Genomic DNA, 25,413 nt, shown 5'->3' with positions numbered 1-25,413 from the left:
TGCTACTGGAGAAACAGGTTTTCAATGCTACAAGTTCAGGGAGTCTCACCATCTCCGTTTTTGAAGATAATGCCCACATTATTTCCTGGCACCTTCTCGTTGCTGTAGACAAGCCACAGCGGCTTCATCTTGGAGTCCATGAACTTGCATCTCTCTGGACTGTAAAATAATAATATATATATTTTAAAAAGGTATAACATTTTTTAACAGTTAAATAATCAGCTGATAGAACACCATCAAAAACTGTGTGTTAATAGCGTGTTGCTTATCTTCACACTTTTCCAGTAAATTGGCACGCTGTTTGGATTGTATACACTTCATTTACCTGGTTCCAGTAATTTAATTGATTTTGTTACGTTTTCACTGCATCAGGGACTTTATTTAAAAGTCTCTCCGTCTCTGTCTGTCTCGTGTATGTATGTATATATATATATATATATACACACACATGTTGTTTGTCCAACAGTGTGTTTGATGCCATTCCTCAGTGGCTAAACAAGCATACAGACAATCTGACACACACGCTGAATCATGAAGGAAAGCAGGATTTATGAGCCTGTCAGTCAGACTGTCAGTGTTCAGACATGTATGAGGAATCACCAAGAAGAAAAGAAAAACCTCTCCAAAACACACAGTCGAAGTGTGCAACGGACCACTATCAGATCAGCAGGGCTGCGTACCAGATATTAGAGAGGATAACACTGGGGTTGAGAGGGGAGGTGAGATCAGACATGGCTTCTATGTACGTCTCCTGCTTCATGTACAGCGCCATGGTCTCTCTGGTTTGCTGTTTTGAGGTCTTCATAGAGCTGGATTTTACAAAGTCGTTTAGAGATTTCATTTTGTTCAGGGCTTCGTTCTGGAAAGGACAGAATTGCAGGGCCAGTGAGAAAGGCTCTCCATCCCGAAGAACACACATGCTCCCTCCACTGAGCGTGGTCACATGGATGTGCAGTGGGTGAATTATAGAATTACAGTTGCAGCCATACCCACACCCTTCACACAACTAACTTTCAATTGATTAACAGTTGTAACATTCCCCACAAGCTCACCAGCTTGATCTAAAGTAACTTACTTTGCACTTATTATAATATGTTAGGTTTTTGGTGAAAAGTGCATATTGTGTGACTAGTGCAAACTGTGTGTCTGCCGATATACATTTTTTTTAAATAATAATAATTGACAAGCTGGTGAAGAAAGCAAGTTTAATGTGAAAATCTCAATATGCTGGTTTCTTTATCCCTTATCAAAAATACCTCGGATCTGCATTGCCTTACCTGCCTCATTAAAATTTTCATATGGTTAGTTGTTCCCCGACAATAGGCCTCAAGAATAAGACCAAATCTCAAAGCCACGGAGGGAACATGCATTTCTGACCTGCAACGACAGAGCAGTTAACAGCTATCACAAACACAAACACACACATATATATATACAATGCAAACTGACATCTCAAAATGTTCCTGGAACAGTAAAGATTCATTATACAAAATCAGAGTCTGACTGCTCCTGGTACAGTACTTAGAAATGAGAGATTGTATTTTATGAAAGGTACTTTTTTTGATGAGTTTAAAAACATGCATATATGATTCTTGAAGTGTTCATTACCTGAGATGCCAAAACAAGAAGTGTCCTATTTTTCTATTGGCCAGAGCTCTTTCTAGCAGAAATCGTGTCAAATCACAGTCTAAGTAAGACTCGTACTTCAGCACTTGTACCAGTTGTAGCAAATACTGGAACAGTTCATTGTCACTGTGGGGAAAAAACAAAACATATTTTGTAAACCTTACGGAAATCGTTAAACCCCTTGAACCCTGTTTCCACTCACAGGGTGTTCACTCAGTGACACACCTGTATCCCCCCACCCCAACAAAGTAACGCACCATTCCCAGCATGCACCTTGCAGCCACATTGACGATGCTCTACGTGAATGGTCTCCTACCTCAGCTTTCTTAAACATCTAATGGTGAACGACCTCACGTTGCGATCAGGAAAGCTGTAGTCCAGCAGCTCTAGCGCATGGATTGCAGGGAGGTCTGGCCATGCCTGCAGGAGACATATCATCTGTGGAGAAAGATATACAAATGCTGTTGAATGCTGTTATGGATTTAAACTTCACACACCTAGTGCAACAGCTATGAAGAAACAGGTAAAAGGTGTGACAGAGAATGAAGGTGATGTTCTTCCCACATCACAAAAAAGCACTTATTAATTATCTCGCTGTTCATCCTGCTACAGACAGTGGGCGCTGGATATCCACAGTGCTCTGTATTAAAACCACACATTACAGAACTGCTATTGGTTGTGTTCATGGAATGACACCTTCAGTGCCCCTGAAAGCTAAAGGACATAGATCAATAGGACAGTGTAGCAGACAACTTGGAAGAAGGCTTTTTTCCCCGAGAGCTGCACTTCTATGTTTTATTTAATGGGCTGTCCCCTTATTGTCAAGATGTAAGCGTGTCCTTGAGAAGCCACTAATATAGCATTGAAAGCACTAACCATATTTTATTTATGTTTTGTATGACACAAATAACACAGCGGCTCAACGGTATCTTAGAAGAGTCTGCCTGCTGCATTTCATATCAGAAGAAAGAGGATGTAGCCCGGTTTTAAATATGACACCTTCTTTTGAAAGGAAGTGACATAGTTTCTCAGAATTTGAGTGTTTAGCAAATGATATAGCAACTTAAATTTAATAGTGGCTACTGATAACTGTACCTCCTCTGAATTTGTATATTGCAGCCAGTTCTGGCTATTCCAGACTAAATATAAATGGGGGTTAAGTCTTGTGAAGTGTGGTCTCCTATGTGTGAAGGAGATAAAGTCTCATAGAACTGTCTAAAAAGTTGTTTTTAACTTAAATTCCCTGTCTTTAGACCCAGTCTCTGAGGGATTCCATAGCTGGTGTTCAGAGTTACTCCAAAATGTCATTTGGAAATCTACTCATGCAGGGCAAACTGCAGAATGCTGAAATTAACAGTGAGCCATGTGGTACTTCAGCATCAGCTGGTCCAACACATTACTTCACTTGTCAAGTGCATTTATTTAAACATGTTTCCTGCCCTGATGCAGAAATAAAGCCACATCTAGTCTAGGGACCATGCCCACCTGTGCCACATCTTCGTGCTTGTTCCACTTCGTTATGAGTAATAGCTTCGCCAGGCTCTCAGGAAACCTGGATCGGACCGCATCACGCAGCTTCCACAGAACCTCTTTGTCATCCTCGAAGAACTCTGTGTAGTTCTTGTTTTCCAATATTTCGCACAGTTTCTTGTACTGTGAAAGACAGGAAAAACAAAATACATAAAAAGTATTAATTTATGTAAGTTTTTGTTTACAGCAGCTTACAAGAAATCTTAGAATGAGAGGATTCCACTGAGTATCACTTGTGTTTTTTACAATACGTTTACACACAAGTAAATACACACACGCAGTCTCAGGGAGGTGTCTGTTTATGTTCTTCTAAAGTAGAAACACAGATATGCAGATATGAAGTTCCAATGTCAACGTGTACAGATTGTAGAAGGCAGATTGGAAACATTAACAACTTGCTCTGATCATTTACTGCCTTTTTGTTGTATCTTGACAATCTGTCATTAAAACTTCTACTGGGTATATCCACAAAAGCAATTTAAAAATATGACATTTACATTCACATAATAAGTACAGGATGTGAAAGGATACAGGCATCATTTCTGTGTTATTATAAAAGAAACATCTGTGACATTTTATTATTCCTTTTTTCGGTTCATTAATATATCTGTGAAGCCTATTTTCTTCATAATTGTTTTTGATGATGGGAAAACAATTTACAGACAGAAAAACATAATAACAGTAACTATCCTTAGAGTGCAGTTGTTTTCTTGTCTTCCATCAAGACAAAACATCACATTGTTTTTATGGAGCACCATAGATGACATAATAAATAAAAAACACATTATATGAATTCCTGCATAGACACCTGTGACTAATTAAAATAATAATCATTAATAAGTGTGTGTAGTTTTCGTTTAGGTTCCTTTAGGTTCTCTGTACCGTGTCAACTGGTGCCCAAAGTCCAGTCCCCGAGAGCCACGATGCTTCTTCTTTTGAACGCATCATTTGCTTAACTTGTTACATCTAACTTAAAATCCTCCCCAATGCTTTTGCAGGAGGGGGAATAAAGAGACATATAACCTGAAAGGATCTAACCCTCCAGTACCAGACTGTGGGAAGCCCTCCCATATCCACACATACATTTCAAATATGCTCTTCACATACCTCCTCCTTTGTCGCCACTGCCATTTTGCCATTTTTCCCCAAATCTATGATCTGAAAGGAGAGAAAGTAATGTGTTGTCAAATGCAAGTTAGTAAGAAAAACTGTGGAACGTGACTGACTACCACAAGGAGAAGAAGCAGCAGCCACAGCATTATTGAGACAGATGCCTGCCAGATTCAAATTATATAAAAAGTCTTGATATAAAAGTCATCAATGGAGCAAACACAAACACAGCTGCAGTGGGCCACCAACTTACCTTTTCAAAGGAAGGATAATAAATGGGATGGGGTCGAATGTTCGGGAAGCGAATTATCAGTGCAGCAGTGCTGTCCGTGTTGGGGTTACACTCCACAGTACCCATGGGGCTTAGCAGGTCACCCTTATCATCTGAGAAACAAAAACAGGACCAATTCTCAGTAATTCCTCACATTTCAATGCCAAATAAAACAGCAAAACAAAAATGGAAACCCCTCCAAGAACTGATACACCTTTCAAATTATGTATTTATTTTAAATGCTTTACAAGAACAAGAACAATCTCACGACAGGTATAAATAGGGTTAAAACGTAATTACAGATTCTAAAAGCATGCAAACAAGCACCGACATTTCAAAACAGGGCACCTTGCTAAAGAATTTTAATTTTAGTTTCTTCATATCTTCCCCCCCCGTCATTAGTGTTTTACAAGTGTGTGTCTCTTTTGACTCGTTTAAAAATACTACCGGAAAAGAAAACTAGCTGTTGGAAACCAAACAACAGCCAGATGGACCCAATCACCCCCTCCTGTGTGTGATCTTTCCCATGCCCTAGTGCTCTTACGTAATGTGAGATTGTTTTGTTAGTGCCAAAGGCTTCATCAGAGCAAAGTGTGTGTGCTCAGTACCTGGAACGGAGGGCCAGGTATAAAGGGAAACATCCCCTGTCTTCAGCTGTTCCTTATAGTCAAACACTGTGGTGTTCACCCAGGCCAAAGGACAGTCCTGCACCAAAAACAGAAATTAAAACATGATCTTAGTTCCTCCTTAGGTTGTTTTAGATACTCATATTTTTCATCTTACTATTATCTTAACTTCACTTATTCATTGTGAATTTTTGGTCAGTTTTCATACAATTATGTTCTACAGACTTGGCAAAAAACATGCCAGACACTGAATTCGCACCTGCAGTGAATAATAAAGGGAGACAAATATTACTGTGCACCCAGCACTACGTCAACAGCCAATGCTCATTGTGGTTCCACTGCTGCTACTCCGACTAGAGCATTTTCCACTCAAACACTGGGCTCACCCACTCCACACACAACAAGGTTTAGTCGAACAGCCTCCTGCTTGTTTCTTGCAATGAAAAGCTCAGGAGGATCAAAACACACTTCCTGTAAAGTAAATCAGTTCAAAACAAGAACAAAAAGGCAGTGAAGACAGCCTGTGTAATATCACCCCTCCTGACATGTTTCTGTCTTACGGTTCCAACTCCCAAAGTCACTGCCTGATTAGGTGGCTATCAGCCAAAGCAACAGGTCTGCAAACCTACACCATAATCTGTATGAAAATAGATTTTCTCTCTCTCCAAGTCTGAACATGAAATGGTCCTGAGTTTATATTTTAGAACACTTGGTATTTTTTGATAGCCTTGATAATTAGGTTATCAATGGCCTATCAAGTTCGTAGTACAGCAGAATGCACTTATTGTTTGCCATCGTTTTTTGTGTGTAAATTAGGATTTAACTTTGGAAAACAAAAACAAATAAATGAATATTTATATAAACACCAGCTGCTGGTTAACAAACTAGGCAACAGTCGAACAAGCACTTTGCTTTCTTTACAGAAATTAAAGGGAGATTATATAATGACCTTAGCCACTTTTTCGAATGAGCATGAGTAAAACTGCAAGGCGAAAAACAGCCCTCTAGCAATGTACCACCAAACTTACAATGATGCTGCAAAAACAACAACAACAACAACCCAAAAACGGATAAACAGCCTTCCGAGTCTGAGGTGAACTTCTCTATTTACATGCTTAACCTCCCTGGACTTCTCTAACATCTCAGAATACGAGAAGTAAAACAAAAAAAAAAACAAGGAAAGCAGAAGTGACAGTGTACTGTGTTTACCCTGTTCTCATTTAATTAGAAAATCGTACATCCACCGAATGGACTGCTACCCTGGTGTTTCATTCTCATTGAAAGTAAAAAGAAAAACATTACAGAGAATAACACTAAATCATCTTGATTCATTTTTACATTTTACACTCTCCAACATGTCTTCTTTAATTTAGATTGTACTCAATCTATTTAATATGATATAGGCCTACTGACCATACAGGAAACTCTACTATTGTGTGCATTTTACTATTACCTCTACTAAGAAGATCAAAGGCCAATGACTCTGCTTTGCAGATGTCAGTAAAATACACAGATGCACTTAATCCAAACAAGCAAACGTCTCAACCACAGTCACCGAGTCAGGTACCAGGCCTCAGATCTACCCAACAACAATTCAAACAAAGCAGAGAAGAAACTTCTGAATTTGTTCTTGCATATGTCTTACATACAGTGAGGGGAAAAAAGTATTTGATCCCCTGCTGATTTTGTACGTTTGCCCACTGACAAAGAAATGATCAGTCTATAATTTTAATGGTAGGTGTATTTTAACAGTGAGAGACAGAATAACAACAAAAAAATCCAGAAAAATGCATTTCAAAAAAGTTATAAATTGATTTGCATGTTAATGAGGGAAATAAGTATTTGATCCCCTATCAATCAGCAAGATTTCTGGCTCCCAGTTGTCTTTTATACAGGTAACAAGATGAGATTAGGAGCACTCTCTTAAAGGGAGTGCTCCTAATCTCAGCTCGTTACCTGTATAAAAGACACCTTTCCACAGAAGCAATCAATCAATCAGATTCCAAACTCTCCACCATGGCCAAGACCAAAGAGCTGTCCAAGGATGTCAGGGACAAGATTGTAGACCTACACAAGGCTGGAATGGGCTACAAGACCATCGCCAAGCAGCTTGGTGAGAAGGTGACAACAGTTGGTGCGATTATTCGCAAATGGAAGAAACACAAAATAACTGTCAGTCTCCCTCGGTCTGGGGCTCCATGCAAGATCTCACCTCGTGGAGTTTCAATGATCATGAGAATAGTGAGGAATCAGCCCAGAACTACACGGGAGGATCTTGTTAATGATCTCAAGGCAGCTGGGACCATAGTCACCAAGAAAACAATTGGTAACACACTACGCCATGAAGGACTGAAATCCTGCAGCGCCCGCAAGGTCCCCCTGCTCAAGAAAGCACATGTACAGGCCCGTCTGAAGTTTGCCAATGAACATCTGAATGATTCAGAGGAGAACTGGGTGAAAGTGGTCTCAGATGAGACCAAAATCAAGCTCTCTGGCATCAACTCAACTCGCCGTGTTTGGAGGAGGAGGAATGACCCCAAGAACACCATCCCCACCGTCAAACATGGAGGTGGAAACATTATGCTTTGGGGGTGTTTTTCTGCTAAGGGGACAGGACAACTGCACCGCATCAAAGGGACGATGGATGGGGCCATGTACCGTCAAATCTTGGGTGAGAACCTCCTTCCCTCAGCCAGGGCAATGAAAATGGGTCGTGGATGGATATTCCAGCATGACAATGACCCAAGACACACAGCCAAGGCAACAAAGGAGTGGCTCAAGAAGAAGCACATTAAGGTCCTGGAGTGGCCTAGCCAGTCTCCAGACCTTAATCCCATAGAAAATCTGTGGAGGGAGCTGAAGGTTCGAGTTGCCAAACGTCAGCCTCGAAACCTTAATGACTTGGAGAGGATCTGCAAAGAGGAGTGGGACAAAATCCCTCCTGAGATGTGTGCAAAGCTGGTGGCCAACTACAAGAAACATCTGACCTCTGTGATTGCCAACAAGGGTTTTGCCACCAAGTACTAAGTCGAATGGGTCAAATACTTATTTCCCTCATTAACATGCAAATCAATTTATAACTTTTTTGAAATGCATTTTTCAAGATTTTTTTGTTGTTATTCTGTCTCTCACTGTTAAAATACACCTACCATTAAAATTATAGACTGATCATTTCTTTGTCAGTGGGCAAACGTACAAAATCAGCAGGGGAAAAAAATACTTTTTTCCCCCACTCTTGCTGACTGTTAACCAAGTGCCCTTTATGAAATCAGCAGCGTTTGATTTATTTAAACTAAGCCACAGTCAGCAGCTTCAAACTCAGTTGCTTTGTGCTTTAATTGGATTATTTATTTGCAGGTACAAGGTAAGACAATGTTTCCAGTTCCTTGATGATGTTTAACACCTGCAGGACTGTTGTTTGCCTGGACATGGAAATGAAAACATACAGCCTCATGATGATTTATAAATTAAACGATTGCATGGTTAATAGTGTTCTACTGTAAGGCAACTAATCATTGTATTTTAGTTTTTTATTCCACCTGTTCCTGCAGTTCTTTTTACCAAAACATCCCTGCTACTTATTTGCATAATATAAAGGGGCTGCATTTAGGAAACATTCACTGGTTGATGCATCAGTTAGAATAATTTTAACCTGTTATTTGAAAATTTCGAACTCACAGCCTTCTTGTGCTTCTTCTTGGTGGACCGGGGCTTCTTGGTCTTCTCGATGACCGCGTACAGTGCGAAGCAGAGGCGGGTCATACGCGGAAGGTCATTGATGTTGATGTCAAACTCCAGCTTCTGCTCCCAGAGGGGCTCCGAGCAGACGTTCACCTCATTGCTGGTCACTGTCTTACACAGCATCTCACTGCCGTGGAAGAGACCAGCCTGAACAACGAGCTGAGGGATAGAGGGGAGAGAGAGAGAGAGAGAGAGAAAGACCAAAAAAGAGAGAGGTAAAGAAACAGTAGGTTTAGACCAGGGTTCCTCAGTTAATGGTCCAAGTATTAGGCTCCTGCAGTATCTAATTCTTTATTAAGAACTACACTCTGCTTTAGACTCAGAAATACTGTGGGTAAGAAGCAACACTTAATAACCATATCAACCCAGAGTTGCTGAAAACAAGCCAATGTTGATTATGAAGATTATGAATGATCAAATTTGCTGTTGTTTGCTTACCCATAAGCCATAAGCCACAAACCATGAACATAAATAAAAACAAGCTGGTTAACTTACGGTTAGTGAGTAATAATGTACACAGAATGATAAGCGATGTTAGAATGACAAGGCCAGGTTTAACCCATGCTATATCTGACATGCAAGAAAGAAGATCTGCAGAGGAGTGATGTCACTGTGGACTGCGGCTGAACGGGAATTGCGGATGCTGATACAGTAGATGTCTCAGTAGAAAAAGTTTTCGTTCCGGATAGATTTGATAATCAGAGTTATAAGCCGTCCACTACTCACACTATACAGCAGATAACGGAAAGCGGTTTAACTTTTAGTAGATCCAAAAAGAAGGGTTTCATATACCACATGCAAGCTTCAGCACAAAGACCCGTGGAATGGGAAGAGAACAGAAAGTACCCTGTGATCTGCAGCTGCAAACCAAAGCTTAGTCACAGAACGAGTCGTTTATTTTGTTCTCTTTCAGGTAAGGACCCTGTACCCCCCTCCCTTTTCCTAACCACACTAAGCTATTAAGCCTGAATATCAAGATTCTGTGTTAGGCCTTGAGCCACGAAGCATTATGGTACAATATATCTTATTAACACCAGACAAGGGCATCTTAATCTTCTCTAGCCACAGTCATATGCATTTATAATCTCTTTACAACATCTGGGAGCAGCTGAATAAGTCTTATTGTTGAGGAAACTAACCTAGGGCTTCTTCCGCTGGGACTACTACTGTCAAAAACAAAAATAACCAGAAGATTTTTTAATTTATTTTTTATTTAAATGACTTCTTTACTCTTAATACATTCTGAAAGGCTCATTACATTACCGTTAATACAGTGGACGCTTCTGTATATCATTATGCCTGAAGGCTCAGTGATTTATCTTACACAGGGTTAGAGGTGTCTGCCTAAGTCACGTGTCTTTTTGATGCATAAACTGGTTTTAAAATGGTGGAGCAAGACGTAATGGCTGAATGAGCCAATGGCATTAGCCCTATAAGAAGCTCACACAACATCAGTGAAGTGTTCCTCTTTGTTACCAGATTATGGAAATACACCATTCAAGATGCCTTTCACTTCACGACAGAAATTTCATGACCTTCTGCTCATCCTGCCAAGCAAACATGGGATAACTGACTGAGTGAAAGTTTACCCAGAGTCTACTCCTTGACCATTTGAAGTGACCTAATCAAAGGGCAGGATCTTGGCCATCCAGGACCAGCCCCAGATCTTTCCTCCTCACTTTTTCTAAGGCCTGTGAAAGAAATGCAGAAATGAGCTCCACCCACACAGTGATCACCTGCTCTGAGCAGATGTCTATTCTCAGGACAGTTGAGAGACTGAGATTAATCACCCGCCGGCAGCTTCTCTCCCTGGTCTCCCTGGACTACTGAACTAATTAGATATGGGGGATGCATGCCTAAATAGACACATACACACAGCTGTATTTTAAAAGGGCGACGTTCCTTGTTCTTCCATTAAACTTAAAGTTATTCCTTTGCTGTTACACTGTATCTGCTTCAACTGCCACGTCTGTCTTGCTCAAACTTTGCAATTGACTTCTTTGGTTTAACCAAGAAAAAAATGAATAATTTTTCTCAATTTATTTCTGCTTTTTTAAAATGCAACCAAATCTAAAAAGTGCCGGTTTGATGCAGTGCACTATTGTGAACCATCTTTGAACGGCAGTGAGATTTTATGTATTTGACACATTTGTTCTATCCAAACAGAGACACCCCAACTGTGCACTCGTGGGCACATTTCACTACATAAAAATGTAAACAGTAACATTTAAGGTCAAAACTGTCTGTATCAAACACCCATAGCTATCGTTAATCTTCTTCGTCTTCCTTCCAGTGAACAAAAGTGTTTTTGTGTGTGGACGTAACAAGTCTAAAGATACTTGAACTTATCGACCTAGAATAAGAAAACACTCCGAAACAGAAGCCTTTTGTGACCAAACATGCCTATAGGATTCAAATGAGTTAGACAACATCCTAGCAGAGGTAAGAAGGGGTTGAAATGTAGCCGTGAATTGCACCACATTATTCTCTGGGGACTGCGCAAGATCTGTAGTGTTTCAGTGTCTGATTGCACCATTACACCAATCAGACAGCAGCGATTTCTCCCTGCAAATATTATGCCTGATGTGTCACTTTCACACCTCCACCTCTGCATGCTGATATATCATATTATCAATCACATACAGTATTCTGGCAGGGCAACAATACACTGTCGCCTATTTTATAGGATACACAACAGGAATACCCATTATCAAATATTACCTATATCACTATATTCTGTATGCTGTGGGACACAATGATAAGCATATACATAAACATATTTATTCCTCAATAATGTAAAACACTGTAGAGCAAAATCAAGCTGTCTTTCTACCAAATATGTTATATCTGCATTGGCAGCACCATCTACAGTACCTGTGCTTATTGTATTATTTGGTGTTGGCTTCAGCCAGAATGTTTTTGTGCAGCTATTGAGGACAAGTTTGAAATGTAGTACTGAATTCCACAGACACAATCTTTTTAGACTGAAAAGGGCAGCGAAATAACAGTATAGTGTGACAAATGCTTTATTGTTGGGTTAAGTATACAGTGTAAAAACCATGACCCTGCCAAGACACTCAATATGGGGATTAATCATAGAGCAGCGCAGAACTGATGCTCTCAGTATGGATCAAGGGACTATCAGTGATTACCTGGAAGACATGTATGCACATTTAAAATCTGCAATATTTAGGAAGGCTGTTTCCATTAATCATGAGCCCCGTGAATTTTAAAACACTTCTTTAGTGAGAAAATATTCTTTGGTAGACTAACATGGTTGTGCTTAATAAGACGATAGCATTATGCTGCAAGCAACACAGTATATCTTTTCCATGCAGATCTGCTTTCTTTCTCTGTTTCAATTCACCTGATTTCCTCTTGCCATTCATGTGTGTGCGTAAACTCCATGGCATGCCTTACCCTTCCTCCCCACCCCCACCATTTTCTCCATTTCAGTCTCTCTGACCACAGAGGAGGGTTAGGTTGATACTGAGAAGTATGAGTGACAAAACGCTGCCTTTTTCTAAGAATCAAGGCTCAGCGCTAAGAGGGTAGGCCAGATAGTTCCTCCCCACTTCCTGTTTTTAAATGTTTTACGAAACCGCTGATGAATTATGGGAAAAAAAATGCGGTTAGGTCACATGACCGCATGACTTGCAAATAGGTCTTTTTCTTTTTGGTCTTCTCGAGACACATTCGTAAACAACCTGATGCAGCACTAAATTCGGCGCTGCTAGTGGCACTAACCTTCATTCCTTCACCTGCATTTACCCGGCTGCCCTGCATGAGGTGTATATAGAATGGCTCCTTTATAGTCCACAATGATGAAATGGTTTGCTGCAAAAGAAATGGACAAAGAAAATAATTATTATTTTGTTTTGACTATACTGCAGATTATGCTTAATCATAAACCCCTCCGTCCCAGCACCCAGTACAACACATGTACGTATGGACAAATTAAAAAACCTATAGGTCCAATGGTTTGAAAAGAGAATTTAAAATGAATTTCTAATCCATCCCTTAAGGAGACGTAACAGGTTTGAATTGTGTTTATTAACAACTGGCAATTCCAAAATGGACTTCTGAATTAACACAAACTTAAATTTAAGAAGCATATGTCTGCATGGAATAAACAGTGCTTTTGCAACAGTCATACTTACGTTTTTTCCTTTTTTTTTACTTCAAATCAATAAAGCTACTTCAACAAGAAAAATGTAACACATTAAACTGGAATTAGATCCTACTTGATTCAGTACTCTCATCTGTGCAGACAGTTATTTCAAGATTATCTTTTTTTAATTCAATCATTATTTTTGATTCAATTTACAGCTCCAAACAATGGATGAAGCCATTATAAGGAGAGATTTTTAAAAGGGTTTTTGAAAACCACTTAATCCAGAGATTACGCTGAAGCACAAATAATTTAGATAGTCCCTCTCGCAGGCCTTTAATTTGTAAATCAAGTTAAAAAAACTATCAACGTATTAAGTTATGATCACTAACAAACAGTAAGGCAATACATTACAAAATGCACTGACACATGAATGAGTATTTATTGCAAAGCAGTTTGAAAATCCGTCATCAGAAATACTGGGCTGGAAATACCCCCAGCCCACTCTCTACACCTGCTAAAGTGACAAAGGGATGAAATGGCCACATGGGTTTGCAGTTTTATATTTCTACATTTCAGTCAAGGAGAAGAGGAAGAAAAATATATCTGTTGATCATGACGTTTAGACTATGAATAATGTTGACACCAATAAATCATCCAAGCTTCTGAAAACCAATAAACAGGAACTGCTCATTTCGGATACAGTGTTACTATCTTTTCATCTGTTCATTTTCTTCAAATGCTGGCTGCCCATGCACCGTTCTGTTTGCAGTGTCAGCCTCCATATCGCACTTGTGTGTACACCCACATACAGACATCCTGATCAGAGAGAGACACGTCTTAAGTCCAGTCTGGTTGCCTTTAAATCAAATGTATGAATGTATGCATGTCCCCTGGAGGAAAGATTGATATTGATTTTGATTGTGAAATGTAAAAAAATAAATCATCATAATAATGTTTCCATTTTGTAAAGACCTGGAAACCCACTTCACCTTTTTTTTTAAATACACATATTCTTTAATTCTTGCAAGGTCCTGCAATTTATTTATTTATTATGGCAGTTGAAAAATTGGCAACTTTTGATGCAATCTGGTATTTTGCAATAGTGTGAGCACAATTCAATGTGGTGAGGGAACGACAACACTATTAGGCTTGATTTTTTTTTTTTTTATTGTGATCATTTCTGTAGAGGACGAACATAGGTAGCTGCTCAGTACTTGATCCTTTTTATTATTCATTTCTGGAATCAACTCTGCCACAAGACACTGAAAGTCAATGAGTAAACAAGTGAACCTGCAGTCAACTTAAAAGTTACTGTTCAAATGCTTGGAATGCCTAAAAGGTTGCAAAGTCCACTGAAAAGAACGAAAGGCAACATTTCACGAGCAGAATTGCTGCTCCGTCTGGATGAAGAAAGCAACTGGTTAATTTTTAAAGAAGGTCCAAAACATTCCCTAGTCTATCAGCCTCTTACCTTTTTGAGGGGTAATGGAGGCGGTTTGGAAGACGTTCGGCTTTTGGAAACCTGCATGATGAAACCCCCTTGTTCATCCTGCATTTTACTGACTGTTGAGCAATGCACCATTGTCAAGTGAGGAGTCAAACCATTGTGCAGACAGGAACAGATGTACTGAAGAGGGAAGAGTGGAGGGTGGGGTTTGACGGGAAGAAAAAGGAAAGTTCCAAGTCAAATACCAATTTCAACTGCGGTTCAAGACATAAAAATAAATAAAGAGTCCTCAATGGAGTTGATCTTGTGGTTATTTCATTTAAAAAAACAAAACAAACAAACCAAAAAGAAGATCCTGCTGCTGAGGTTCAATGCTCTAATGTCCTACGAGCCCTAGACTTTCTGCTGATGTAACAAACTATCCCAAAACAATGCAGACTTTCCAAGACATGTCTGGCTAGGGAGACCATGAGGCGCCCTACTATGAATGCTCACTACAGGGTCTGCTGATTAAGTGATTCAAACAAATGTTTAATGTCTGACGTGAGCGAGGAACAAAGATCAGATCTTAATCGTCTAACTGGGGCAGCATGTCCTGCAGAAATAGTCTGTCCTTCACAGAGTGTGTACACGTTATGTAAAGAACCTCAGAGCCCCATCACTTGATTTTCCTAAAGTGCAGTGCCTGTAACGTTCAGTTACTGCTTAGGGCTGGTAAACAGATGAATCATAATGCCAAAAGCGTGTTCGTTTCAATACCAACAGTAACGCTCCTGCTTCCGTAGGGTGCAGCGCAGGCACAGCCAGTGTGTGAAAAACAAACAGTACTTCCACTTAACTCAAATGCTAAAAGCACAGATGCAAAAAACAACATCTAATTAATTTTTTTGGACTAAACTTAGACTAAACTTCTTGCCTTAATTAGAGTGTTAGGGAATATTGCAAAAATTGAAAATAAAATTATAAAATGTAAAAGAGCTGTAACATGCAGATACCCCCCACACACACACCAAATATAAGCAAAGTGAATAAAACTGCTAAGTAATTCTGAATATCTTGTCAAAACAATCTGTTATTTGTTGCTCAGAATCAAACATAATAATAATAATAATAATAATAATAATAATAATAATAATAATAATAATAATAATGTACGTCTTAGTAGATGCTCATTCACCAGGCAGCTTACTATTACAGTACAAGAAAGTAATCATATAACATACAATATTAGTCCTAATGTAAGTAAATTCAAAATAATGTTTTTAAACTTTGAATTGATGGTGTTTATGCAAACATCACAGTGAATGTAAAGGGAACTCAGAAGGTTACATATAGAAAATGGCTCGCTTTATACAAAGGGTTTCATAATTGATGTACAAGCTCACTTTAGATTCTACCTCAAAAACAAAGAAATGGATCCCTAAAAAATGCACCTTGATAATCTGATGCTACTCACTTTGAATTGACTCAGGGGGTATTTTCCATAAATATATTCACTCCTCCCATTCACTTGCAGGGTATAATCTTCGATTTTTTCCTGTTTGATTTGTCGGAAGACCGTGGCTTTCTTCTTCAGAGCGGACTGCATTAGAGTTAAGGGAATGTCTTGGGGTTGAACCTGAAATGTGAAGCTCTCCTGCAAAAGATAAAGGTTTGTTTACACAAATGTACTCAATTGTGGGCACACTGCTAGAGCAGTGTGGAGTGGAGGACTTGTAGCTATTGCAATAAGGCATCCATTGTAAATGGGAATTTCCATTACCAAAAAAGGATCCTGTCACAAGCGTGCCTAAGGCTCAATCTTAAACAACACTACTAAGATGAAGAAGTTCAGAGAAATTAGATGAATTGAACCAGTTTCATTAATGTCTGCAGGCTGATTAATGAATAAAATATTAACCGTGACCACCTGAGTCAATGCTGCTCTAATCCCCTAAGGAATGCTGGGAGTGGTTCGCACTGCTGCTCAGAGCAGAGACATTCAAATACAGGCCTGCACCAAATCAAAACTCCGACCTACCCATCGTAAAATTAACACCATACATGATGGTGGGTATCCTTTAGGTATAGAATCCTCTGGTGAAGACACCATCGCAAGTATAGATTTCAATTTGAAATTGGCCTGGGTAGAGTGAGCCACAATGTGAAACTTCAGTGCCCAGCTGGTGGGGAAGCTGTAGGGACTTACTTCACTGGATTCGAACTTGACATTGACGATGAGCTTCTTGCTGCTGCGAGACTTCAGGCTGCCCGTCTCCGGCAGCGTGGGGCAAGGCTCCAGCTCACATGGGAAGTTACACTCCATCCACTTCTGCCAGGACAGCATCTGCCGATCCAAAGCCTTCTCCTCGCAGAAGGAGCTTATCTTGGAACGGAACTCGTCGACCTCGTGGTTCTTCAGAGAGTCAAACTCGTGCAGACCTGTGAAGCGGCACACGGAGGGAGATGGTCAATCACTGCCTTGTCAAGAATCTACTAAGAGTAGATTTGCTGCTTGTAAAGGGGGGCATATAGCTAACTCCCACATATATGCAGTTGTCTTTTGGGTGCTCACTGTGTAACCTAGGTGTGATTATTTTAAACTGGGTAAATTTTATCCCTTCTCCCTAAACCTCCTAATGTTTTGTTTAGGGTGCACTTAATCCTTGATTTCGAAATCAACCATTTCTGCTTTCATGAGCTGCAGGCTCATGAAGAACTTAAGAACTTAGGTTGTGTTCCTTCTCCTGAGACAGCTGGAGAAAAACAAACCTTGTATGAGTTGTGCTTACAGCTTCTTCAGAGGTACAGCGGTAGGATTTTTTTGCAGATTTGTATCTCCCCTGCAGTGGCACCAGCTTACAAAGCAGACAAACCTTTGCCTATGAGGAGGCTGATCTGAGTGTTGATGAGCTTCACCACACGGTCCCCCTCTCGCGCCACCAGTCGCAGGATGGGCAAGAAGGGCCGGACGTCGCACAGCCTCCGCTGCTCATCCTCCAGCTCCTCCTGCTCAGCTGTGTGGTTGATGCACGTGAAGACGTAGGCGTCGGGGTCGTTGAGGGCATGGAATAGAGGCTCCGCTTTGGCCTGCTTCCACACATACTGAGCAGCAGGATGGATGGATAGATGGATGGATGAATGGAGAGAGAGAGGGAACAGGGACAAGGGGTTCAGAGGGACAAAGATGTAGGAGAGGGGTAAAATGTACAAATGGGGGGCAATGTAGAGAAGAGAGAGAGAGAGAGAGAGGGAGGGAGGGAGAAGAAAACAGTCAGACATTGTAATGGAAAACCTACAAGGGAAGTGCACATTTTACTTGTGGCCTGAATAGCAGACCCTCAATTTGCAAACCTGGTCGGGCGCCAACTGCTGCAAATGAGAGAAGTGTGGCATGTGGCAATTTTCTCCTTTGAGGTTCCCTCTGGTATAAATAAAATTCTGAAACTTCGTCTATGGCTTACTAAACCTGCAACCTGGTCACCAAGACGACATGTCTTACGCAGAGGACCTGGATGGCAAACCTTTCTGACAACCGCGCCCAGCCACTGACAACGCTTTCTCTTTCAAAAACCCTCCTCCCATAATCACAGACCATAGTGCCAACTTAATTTATAATTAATACAGAAGGAAGCACCTGATACATGTTCATGCCTGACTACAGTGAAATAGGAGGAGGGGAGAAACCTTCCAATGCCACAGCAAAGCCAAAGTGTAAACTTGTTTTGCATTCTGCATTTTTTCCAAATGTCCAAGTCAAATAGGGTGACTAAGTCTAATTCAGGAGTTCGGACAAGTCCAATAGACATATGTAAAAGGTAAATGGAGTTTACTTTGGCCTCGTATCGCTTGGCTTAGGGAACGATGACCAGGCCATGAGGACAAGGCCAAAAACTGAACCCCCCAATGTGGAAGGAGACACGGTGCTGTTGGAGGGAGGCAAAACCATGAGTGCTGGGAAAGGATGAAAAAAATACCAAAAAGGGAAGAGAATCAAGTGGAACTAACTGAAATACGTCCGAGATGTGGTAGCGAGGGGAAGAGACTAAACAGGGTAAAACGGTAAATTTACATAACATGTTCAGTACTAAGCAAGAATCCATGCTCTCATTTCCAGTAAAATGTTCTAAATGCTTCTTAGGCAATATATATATATATATATATATATATATATATACACATGCAATATATCATTGAATAATGTTTAATAGTAACCTCCAGTATGAAAATAAAAAGTGGAAGCTAAGCTAAGAAACATCTCTAAAACAGTGGTACTAGCAAACTGCTTCACCTACAACTTCTCTGTCCTGGCCCGATTCACCAGATGTGGTAAAAGATTCTGCTCGGGAGTTCAGACCAACAGTTTTACTACAATTTATTTCATTTTGCCAAATTTATCACCTTTAGATTTATATTTTTAGGGGCTTTTTGCAACAATTCTGTGTGACAATATCAGCTGTGGTTACTTTAACTCCAACTCTAACAGATACACACTGCCCTTTATTCACTAGGAAACCCTTCACCCACTGTGCACCGAGTAAGAGGAACGCAGTACCTTTTTGATGGCTCCAATGGTAGCATTACGGGCCACAGAGAAGCTCAGGTAGATCCCAGTTGGCAAGAGGAAGTCGACTATGATCTCCGGGCTCTGCTCTTCTGCCCAGATATCCTGCATGCAGTACACACCTGGGGGCATCGTGGTTACTGCTCATCTACAGCCAGCCCTGCTGCAGGAGGAGGCAGACAAGAACCAGAGTCAAAACACACAGTCATGGAAGTAAAGACATGGGCTAACCCTTGGATAGTGGCCATTTTCACTGCAAACCACATTCTCTCCTGAAGTTTGACCCGTTTGGCCCTGTTCCATCTGTGTCTGAGCCGAGCACAAGCACAACTCTTGGGAGTCCTGCCAGAGGATTTGCTGCACTAACATTTATTTACAATGTCTATATGTATATATATGTATATATCAAGTTGAGTGATCTGCCAAACAATAAATCTATTTGTTTTTATTTTTATTATTCAATTAATACATGCATTTTTTTTTTATTAAAATGTGTTATATATTCTACACAAACAACCTTTTGAAGTTACAAAATTACAACACGTCCTCAAATAATATCCCTAAATCTCTAAAGGATAGACTTGGAACACTGCAGTTTTTCGATGAGATTTTCCTCTCCTATTCGAGTTTAATCACTTTCTCATAAATATTCAGCTTTTGCTAAACGTGCTGTGTTTCCGATTTTAGCTGTGCTAACAAAGAGAGTATACCTCTTTCTAATGTGCCCTCGGGTGCCTTTGAAAGCCTTGACGTAAAAGGCAGTTTATTATTTCAACCTGGAAACTGCACACTGCAACTGTATTCTTCTCTTACTTGCTAATTCTGATAAAGATCTCAAGGGTTTATCTTTATTCACCTTCATGGTTTGACAATAAAGCACACCAACTGGGGATGGTTTAATGAGAGGGGATTTTTTTATTCTAATGAAAGATGTCACCTGCTTCACATTCCGTCACCACATTTCATTCACCTCAGAACTACACCCCACCACAGTCATCACCCCATTGAAATAACTACAGCTTTGTTCTTTCGAAAGTGGGTTTCACACCTTTGTAATCTACCTGTAACAAATAATGTTCAGTGGAGTAGGCAAATTAATATTAATAATATCCTCCAACTGAAGAAAACCAAATTCTCCACCCGTACCAAAAACTGTAATTTCCAAACAAAATCTCCTCTACAAACAGCAGTACCAGTAGACAATCTCATCGATTTCCATTTCTCAATTAATTTTATTTGGAAAAGACTATTAGAAAGAAGTCCGGATGTGTTGCTTATGGAGTAGTTTTATAACGGTGCATCCTATATTCTTACATACATATTACATTTGAGAGTTTGATCTTTATGTGGCCGTACGGTCCATGACTTCTCTTCCTTTGCATAATTATTTCCAATGTCCATAATCATATCTGTTTTTCAGTCCACAGCAGCTTAATTAATTATATGGTATAGGGAAGAACAGCCATTAGACTCATGAAATTAGAGTAAATCTCCCTTCTTTAGGCTTTACAAATGTCAAACTGTTGAACTTTTACAGACAGTGAAGTATGGACCTGGGTCAGTTGGGTGTCCTCTCTGTGAAGACTGATAACCTTTGCACTCCCCACAGCTCAAACAGCACCCTTTATAAGCAACACTGTCAACTGTTAAACATCCTGTACAATATATCGTATATCAATTCATTGCAGACATCTACATTTCTAAGTTCCAGAAAATATATTAAAACCTATAGTAACAGAAGAGACTGCTATCTTAAATAAACAAAACAAAAAAAAAAAGAATTACAATTATTATTATTATTATTAATTAATACATGTATTCAATGTGTTATTAATGAGACACCCAGTTGGCACGTGAGTCCCAGACAAGGAGCTGCTCACCATGTGATCCAAAAGAATTTCTCTAGGCAGATACTCGTTTTAAAATGTTAATTTTATAAAATGTGTTTTTAATAAGCATCACCATATCCAAGAGCTATGGCAACAAAGGTGGGACACTCCTTAACGCTAGTGGTTTACTGTGAGCGCTATGGCTTGTTGTAAAGCTGTCTGCGACAAGGTGCGAACGGCTCATGAGATGTACGTTTGACACTTTTTGACTGTGGTGTTGAGCGGTGACCAGAGAAGAGCAGATACTCTAAATAAGTCGTTTCTGGGAAAGACACAGCACAGCACATGGAATTCCTCCCCCACTCTGCTTCATTTTATCAGTAATAATAAATAAAAAAAATGAGAGATATTCAAACCATCTGGGAGTGAAACTATTCCAGTAACATGAACACTCCTGTTCCATTGCAGCTGGAACACACATTCCTGACCAATTAAACATTAGACAAAAGCAGCGGACTGGTGCCGTAGCCCTACAAGGCCTCAAATCTCATTAGGTTATCGCAGCCTGTTTTGCCAGGAGATAAAACACACACAATCCCATATGAATCACGAGATGTATTTTAATAATAATTTTAATAAAAACTAGGCCTAATTCATACAGATTTAACACTGGTCATCTATTGAAATACATAGTTGCATCTTATGATTTTAATCTTATATATGCATACACTGTATACAGGTAAGGCCATATAAAAACACTTCTGCAGAGGCCTGAAAGTTTACAATCACCACCAAGGTACCATATTTCATGCCTTCTGAATCTGCAAATAACAGAATTTACAAAACTGAAGCCCATATCATGAAGCAAGTCTCCAGGCTGGGAAGCACTGATCTGTATAGTCTCAGTGGTTCATGCAACTGTTAATCGGCCTGTGCTGGGTTCCCCCGTTTCCTTGGATGGACTGATCTGTTTTCCTGTGGTGCACTGGAGCCTGCATCTCAATCCCTGGTCTCAGTGTGCTAGTGGCATGCAATCACAAGACCACATGATTTCTAAAGGTTAACTGAATAATCAAATGCACAAATAAAACACTGGCTTGTTCAATTTCTTTATAATTATTATTCAACTGAAACACTTAACAGCTTAAATGATAGCGGGTGGGGGGGTGTTAAAAAGTTGTTTTTCACAAGTAGGTTTTTTAAAGGGATTTTTAATAAACGTTCACACATTTTCACATTGAGGATGAAACAACAGTTGCGTGAATAACTTCATAATCAAAGCTGTGTAGTATAGGGGCACACATTCAGAGTGCAGTCAGGCTGAGAGCATTGATATGAATATTTCAAATCAGCAACTGTCTAAGGCTTGGTAACAAAATGTCTAGGTTCAGTTAACTAGATCAATATCAACTAGATCAACTGGAATCTCGGGTTAAACTGAAGACTGAAGATTTGGGGTTTTCATAGTTGCTCAATAGGACCTAGTCTTTTAACGTAGCAGAAAGCAGATAATGATCTATTGACTGCTAATTTGTACAGGACTAAAAGCTCTCAATTCTGGCATGACCTATGCTTCATCAGGCTGGTCATTTGTTAATCACACCAAACATTTTCAGGTTGTTTATCGTAAACCTGTAAAATAATCCAGATGTTTAATCTTCCTTGGGTTCCTCTCCTTTGCATTTCCTTGGGTTCAAGATTGTTTCTTATTGATTTTGCATTGCCTTACTATAGCCCTCTGCACAAAACCCTGCTTTAAATAGCCTATGCTTTCACATTTGTTAGTATCCCCTTAGGCCGTTTGCCTGCACAGGGACGTTTTGAAACAGATAACCATGAACAAGACAAGAAAGGGAAAAGGCTAATCCAATCTCTCCCAGTGTGGCAGCGTCACACGTCCTACGCCCTGAATAAACATGCTCCTGCAGTTCCATTCGAAATTTTGAACAAATGTAAACCTGAACCCGGCTGCTGTGTTTGTGTGTGGATGTGCAGAGCCACCTCTGAACCTGAGTTTCTGTTACATACTGAGAGCCTGTGGGAAAGCAGAAGTCTAGTCCAGACCGAGACCCCTACAACGCACAGTGCTGTGTGTGAGAAGGAAAAACAGCTTCTCCCTTGACAATAGTGGGAAAAGGCCTAGAAATGGAATGCAGAAGTAAACATATAAAAAATAAATATGTAAATAAAAGAACAATTTATCTACACTGGGATTTCAAGGGAAATTGGTCTGTTAAAAAACAGCCCATATTTTATAAGCAGCTAAAAGTACATCTGACAAAACACCACTGCACAAAAACTGCACTATATGGTTTGAAATAAATAAATAACCACATACATGCATAAATAAGCAAGCACCATACAATACCCTAAAGAACCAGATCTAGCTGGAGAATTGTAGATATTTCAAAGTTTATAAGTATATATAAAGAAAAAATACAGCTGCCAAACCTGACATAAATATACCTAATCAGTAAATATTGAGTCTTTTTATTTCCAGATAACTTAAAGCATTGGTTACTTACAATAAATGTAAGCAAAATTTCAAAAACAGACAAAAAGTAAATAGATATAATATTTGAATAACTATAATCCTTCTATTTAGCGAGGAGTGACAATACATTTCAAGATAGCACGCAATATTATTTAATTAGAATTACTACAGTTAGGATTTCTAATATTTACTTATACAAACACATGCAAAGAACTCATTTGTGAGACCACGTCATATAATCTCTTGCCCTGCTCTTACCAGCAGCACACTGCACAGCATAGGAAGAATCCGACAACTGACATTTTTATTCACATTCATCCCCCCTTGAATTACACCGTTGACAGCTCATCGCAAGGACGAGTTTCAAAACAGACACAACAGGTGCGGTGATGGTTTTATATTTCAATTAGGCATTGCATCCGAATAATCTGACCCGGAGCGAAACACGCCGGCGCGGAGCTGTCAATCAAAATGCCACTCTGGAGGACTGTCAATCATATAACTCTTGCATCCCAATTAAGCAGCTAATCGTTACAACCGAGATGACAACAACAATTACGAGCTCTTAACTCCCGGTCGTGTACAACAGCAGCCTATAAAGAAACGCGTTAACTTCCGATTGCCCTTCTCTGTCTGAGCCAGCTGAAAACGGTATATCGCCTGTATCATTTACAACAGATATCGTCGTCATCACCGCTTCTGAAACTTCCAGCAACCGTCACTGGGTTATGAATCCGGCGAGAAGTTAAAAACATTCACATTACATTAGCTGTACTTGCCTGTTCTCGCAAATGGTTGCTCTTACAGCTCGTCCCATTTAGCCATCATTGCATTGCAAGTACCGGCTGCCGTTCCTGTTGTGCATGCAGTAATTACAAGATCCGCTTTTCCCAACCGAAAGATGTCCACCCCGCCTGCTCCTCCTCTCCAACTATTTCCTTAATGCCCGGGACTGTTGAGTTTCTAATACCAGTTTTTTATCACACGACGAACTTGGCAGCAACCGCATTTAATGTCTTGGCAGAGGATGTGAGCTGCACAACTGCGACCCGCCTGCCTCCGCACTGCACTCCGCACACAGCCGGCCCGACAAGTGACAAGCTGAGGGAGTGTCTCAAAAGTCAACATAAACCACAAACTGTGAACAAGAAGACGAGAGGCCTGCTTCATCACATGCATCTATAAATACAAAACGGGTACATTGACATCCCTAGCAAATAACTACACAACCTTACTTCATTTAAACAAACATTGTTGTCTGTGACGCATTTCTCAGGATATTTCCAGTATAAATAACATTAATATTTTACCACAGGCAAAAAAAAAAACCAAAGCAGTAAAACGAGAATTCAGAAAATAATGTGTTAACAAAAAAATGTACTGCGGTTGACTTCAACGTAGATCAACAAAATTCCTTTCCAGAGGCAACTGAATTTCATAGGGACTTGTTTTAACTGTGCACTTTCACAGCTGGATCAGCTGGCCTTTAGACAGCTTTTTTGAAAAAAACAACGCACATGTTAATGAGTTTGTGAAAACCAATCCAAACATCAGGGAGAATAGTGAGCTGGATCTCTGAGAGGATGCAGGTTTTATAAATGAATATATATTTTAAATCAGCACACTAATGTGTCAATGGCTGCATGTTAAGTTGTAAGAAAACAGAACCACACATATAATCGACATCTCTCTCTCTCTCTCTCTCTCTCTCTCTCTCTCTCTCTCTCTCTCTCTCTCTCTCTCTCACACACACACACACACACACAGCTTAGAATTGTGATAACATGTCTAATGCATTTACAAATCCCATCTAATCGTCAGGAGGCCTTCATCCTGCAGTGGGGTCAATAAAGGCTGCTCTATCTATAACAATTATATAGTATTTCAATGTTCCAGGTCACGTGTCACATCGGCAAAGTTTCTTATTTAATTTTCCCATTATTTATGTGGTCACCATCCCCATCCCCATCAGCCCATATCGATCCCCTGCTGGATGAAGGCCTCCCCAAGATCTTTCCACTTGCTTCGATCTACAGCTTCTCTTTTCCATGTCACACCTGCAACGTTTATTATTTCATCTTC

General features: G+C 40.0%; 1 protein-coding gene across 2 annotated transcripts in view; it reads right to left on the bottom strand.

Annotated features, from left to right (window-relative positions):
• The window catches only part of pik3cd (phosphatidylinositol-4,5-bisphosphate 3-kinase, catalytic subunit delta), a 31,465-nt gene extending 7,056 nt beyond the window's left edge, over positions 1-24,409 (bottom strand). The window contains exons 1-17 of one of the 2 annotated variants that reach the window (XM_066691031.1): positions 24,111-24,409; positions 19,000-19,171; positions 17,321-17,549; positions 16,654-16,886; positions 15,922-16,101; positions 14,490-14,645; positions 12,652-12,741; positions 8,842-9,063; positions 5,146-5,242; positions 4,520-4,650; positions 4,264-4,314; positions 3,112-3,279; positions 1,943-2,064; positions 1,609-1,752; positions 1,278-1,377; positions 681-859; positions 50-159 (exon numbers count right to left, since the gene is read on the bottom strand). In XM_066691031.1, the coding sequence (XP_066547128.1) occupies positions 50-159; positions 681-859; positions 1,278-1,377; positions 1,609-1,752; positions 1,943-2,064; positions 3,112-3,279; positions 4,264-4,314; positions 4,520-4,650; positions 5,146-5,242; positions 8,842-9,063; positions 12,652-12,741; positions 14,490-14,645; positions 15,922-16,101; positions 16,654-16,886; positions 17,321-17,549; positions 19,000-19,140 (2,353 nt within the window). In that variant the 5' untranslated portion in view covers positions 19,141-19,171; positions 24,111-24,409. The remainder of the gene's footprint in view (positions 1-49; positions 160-680; positions 860-1,277; positions 1,378-1,608; positions 1,753-1,942; positions 2,065-3,111; positions 3,280-4,263; positions 4,315-4,519; positions 4,651-5,145; positions 5,243-8,841; positions 9,064-12,651; positions 12,742-14,489; positions 14,646-15,921; positions 16,102-16,653; positions 16,887-17,320; positions 17,550-18,999; positions 19,172-24,110) is intronic. The other variant, XM_066691032.1, reaches the window with a different exon arrangement.
• Between the last annotated feature and the right edge of the window lie 1,004 nt (positions 24,410-25,413).

The sequence above is a fragment of the Amia ocellicauda genome, chromosome 18, assembly GCF_036373705.1.
Source record: "Amia ocellicauda isolate fAmiCal2 chromosome 18, fAmiCal2.hap1, whole genome shotgun sequence".
Classification (NCBI taxonomy): Eukaryota; Metazoa; Chordata; class Actinopteri; order Amiiformes; family Amiidae; genus Amia; species Amia ocellicauda.
The sequence above is the reverse complement of the archived record's forward strand: the minus strand, read 5'-3'. Positions and strand labels throughout refer to the sequence as shown.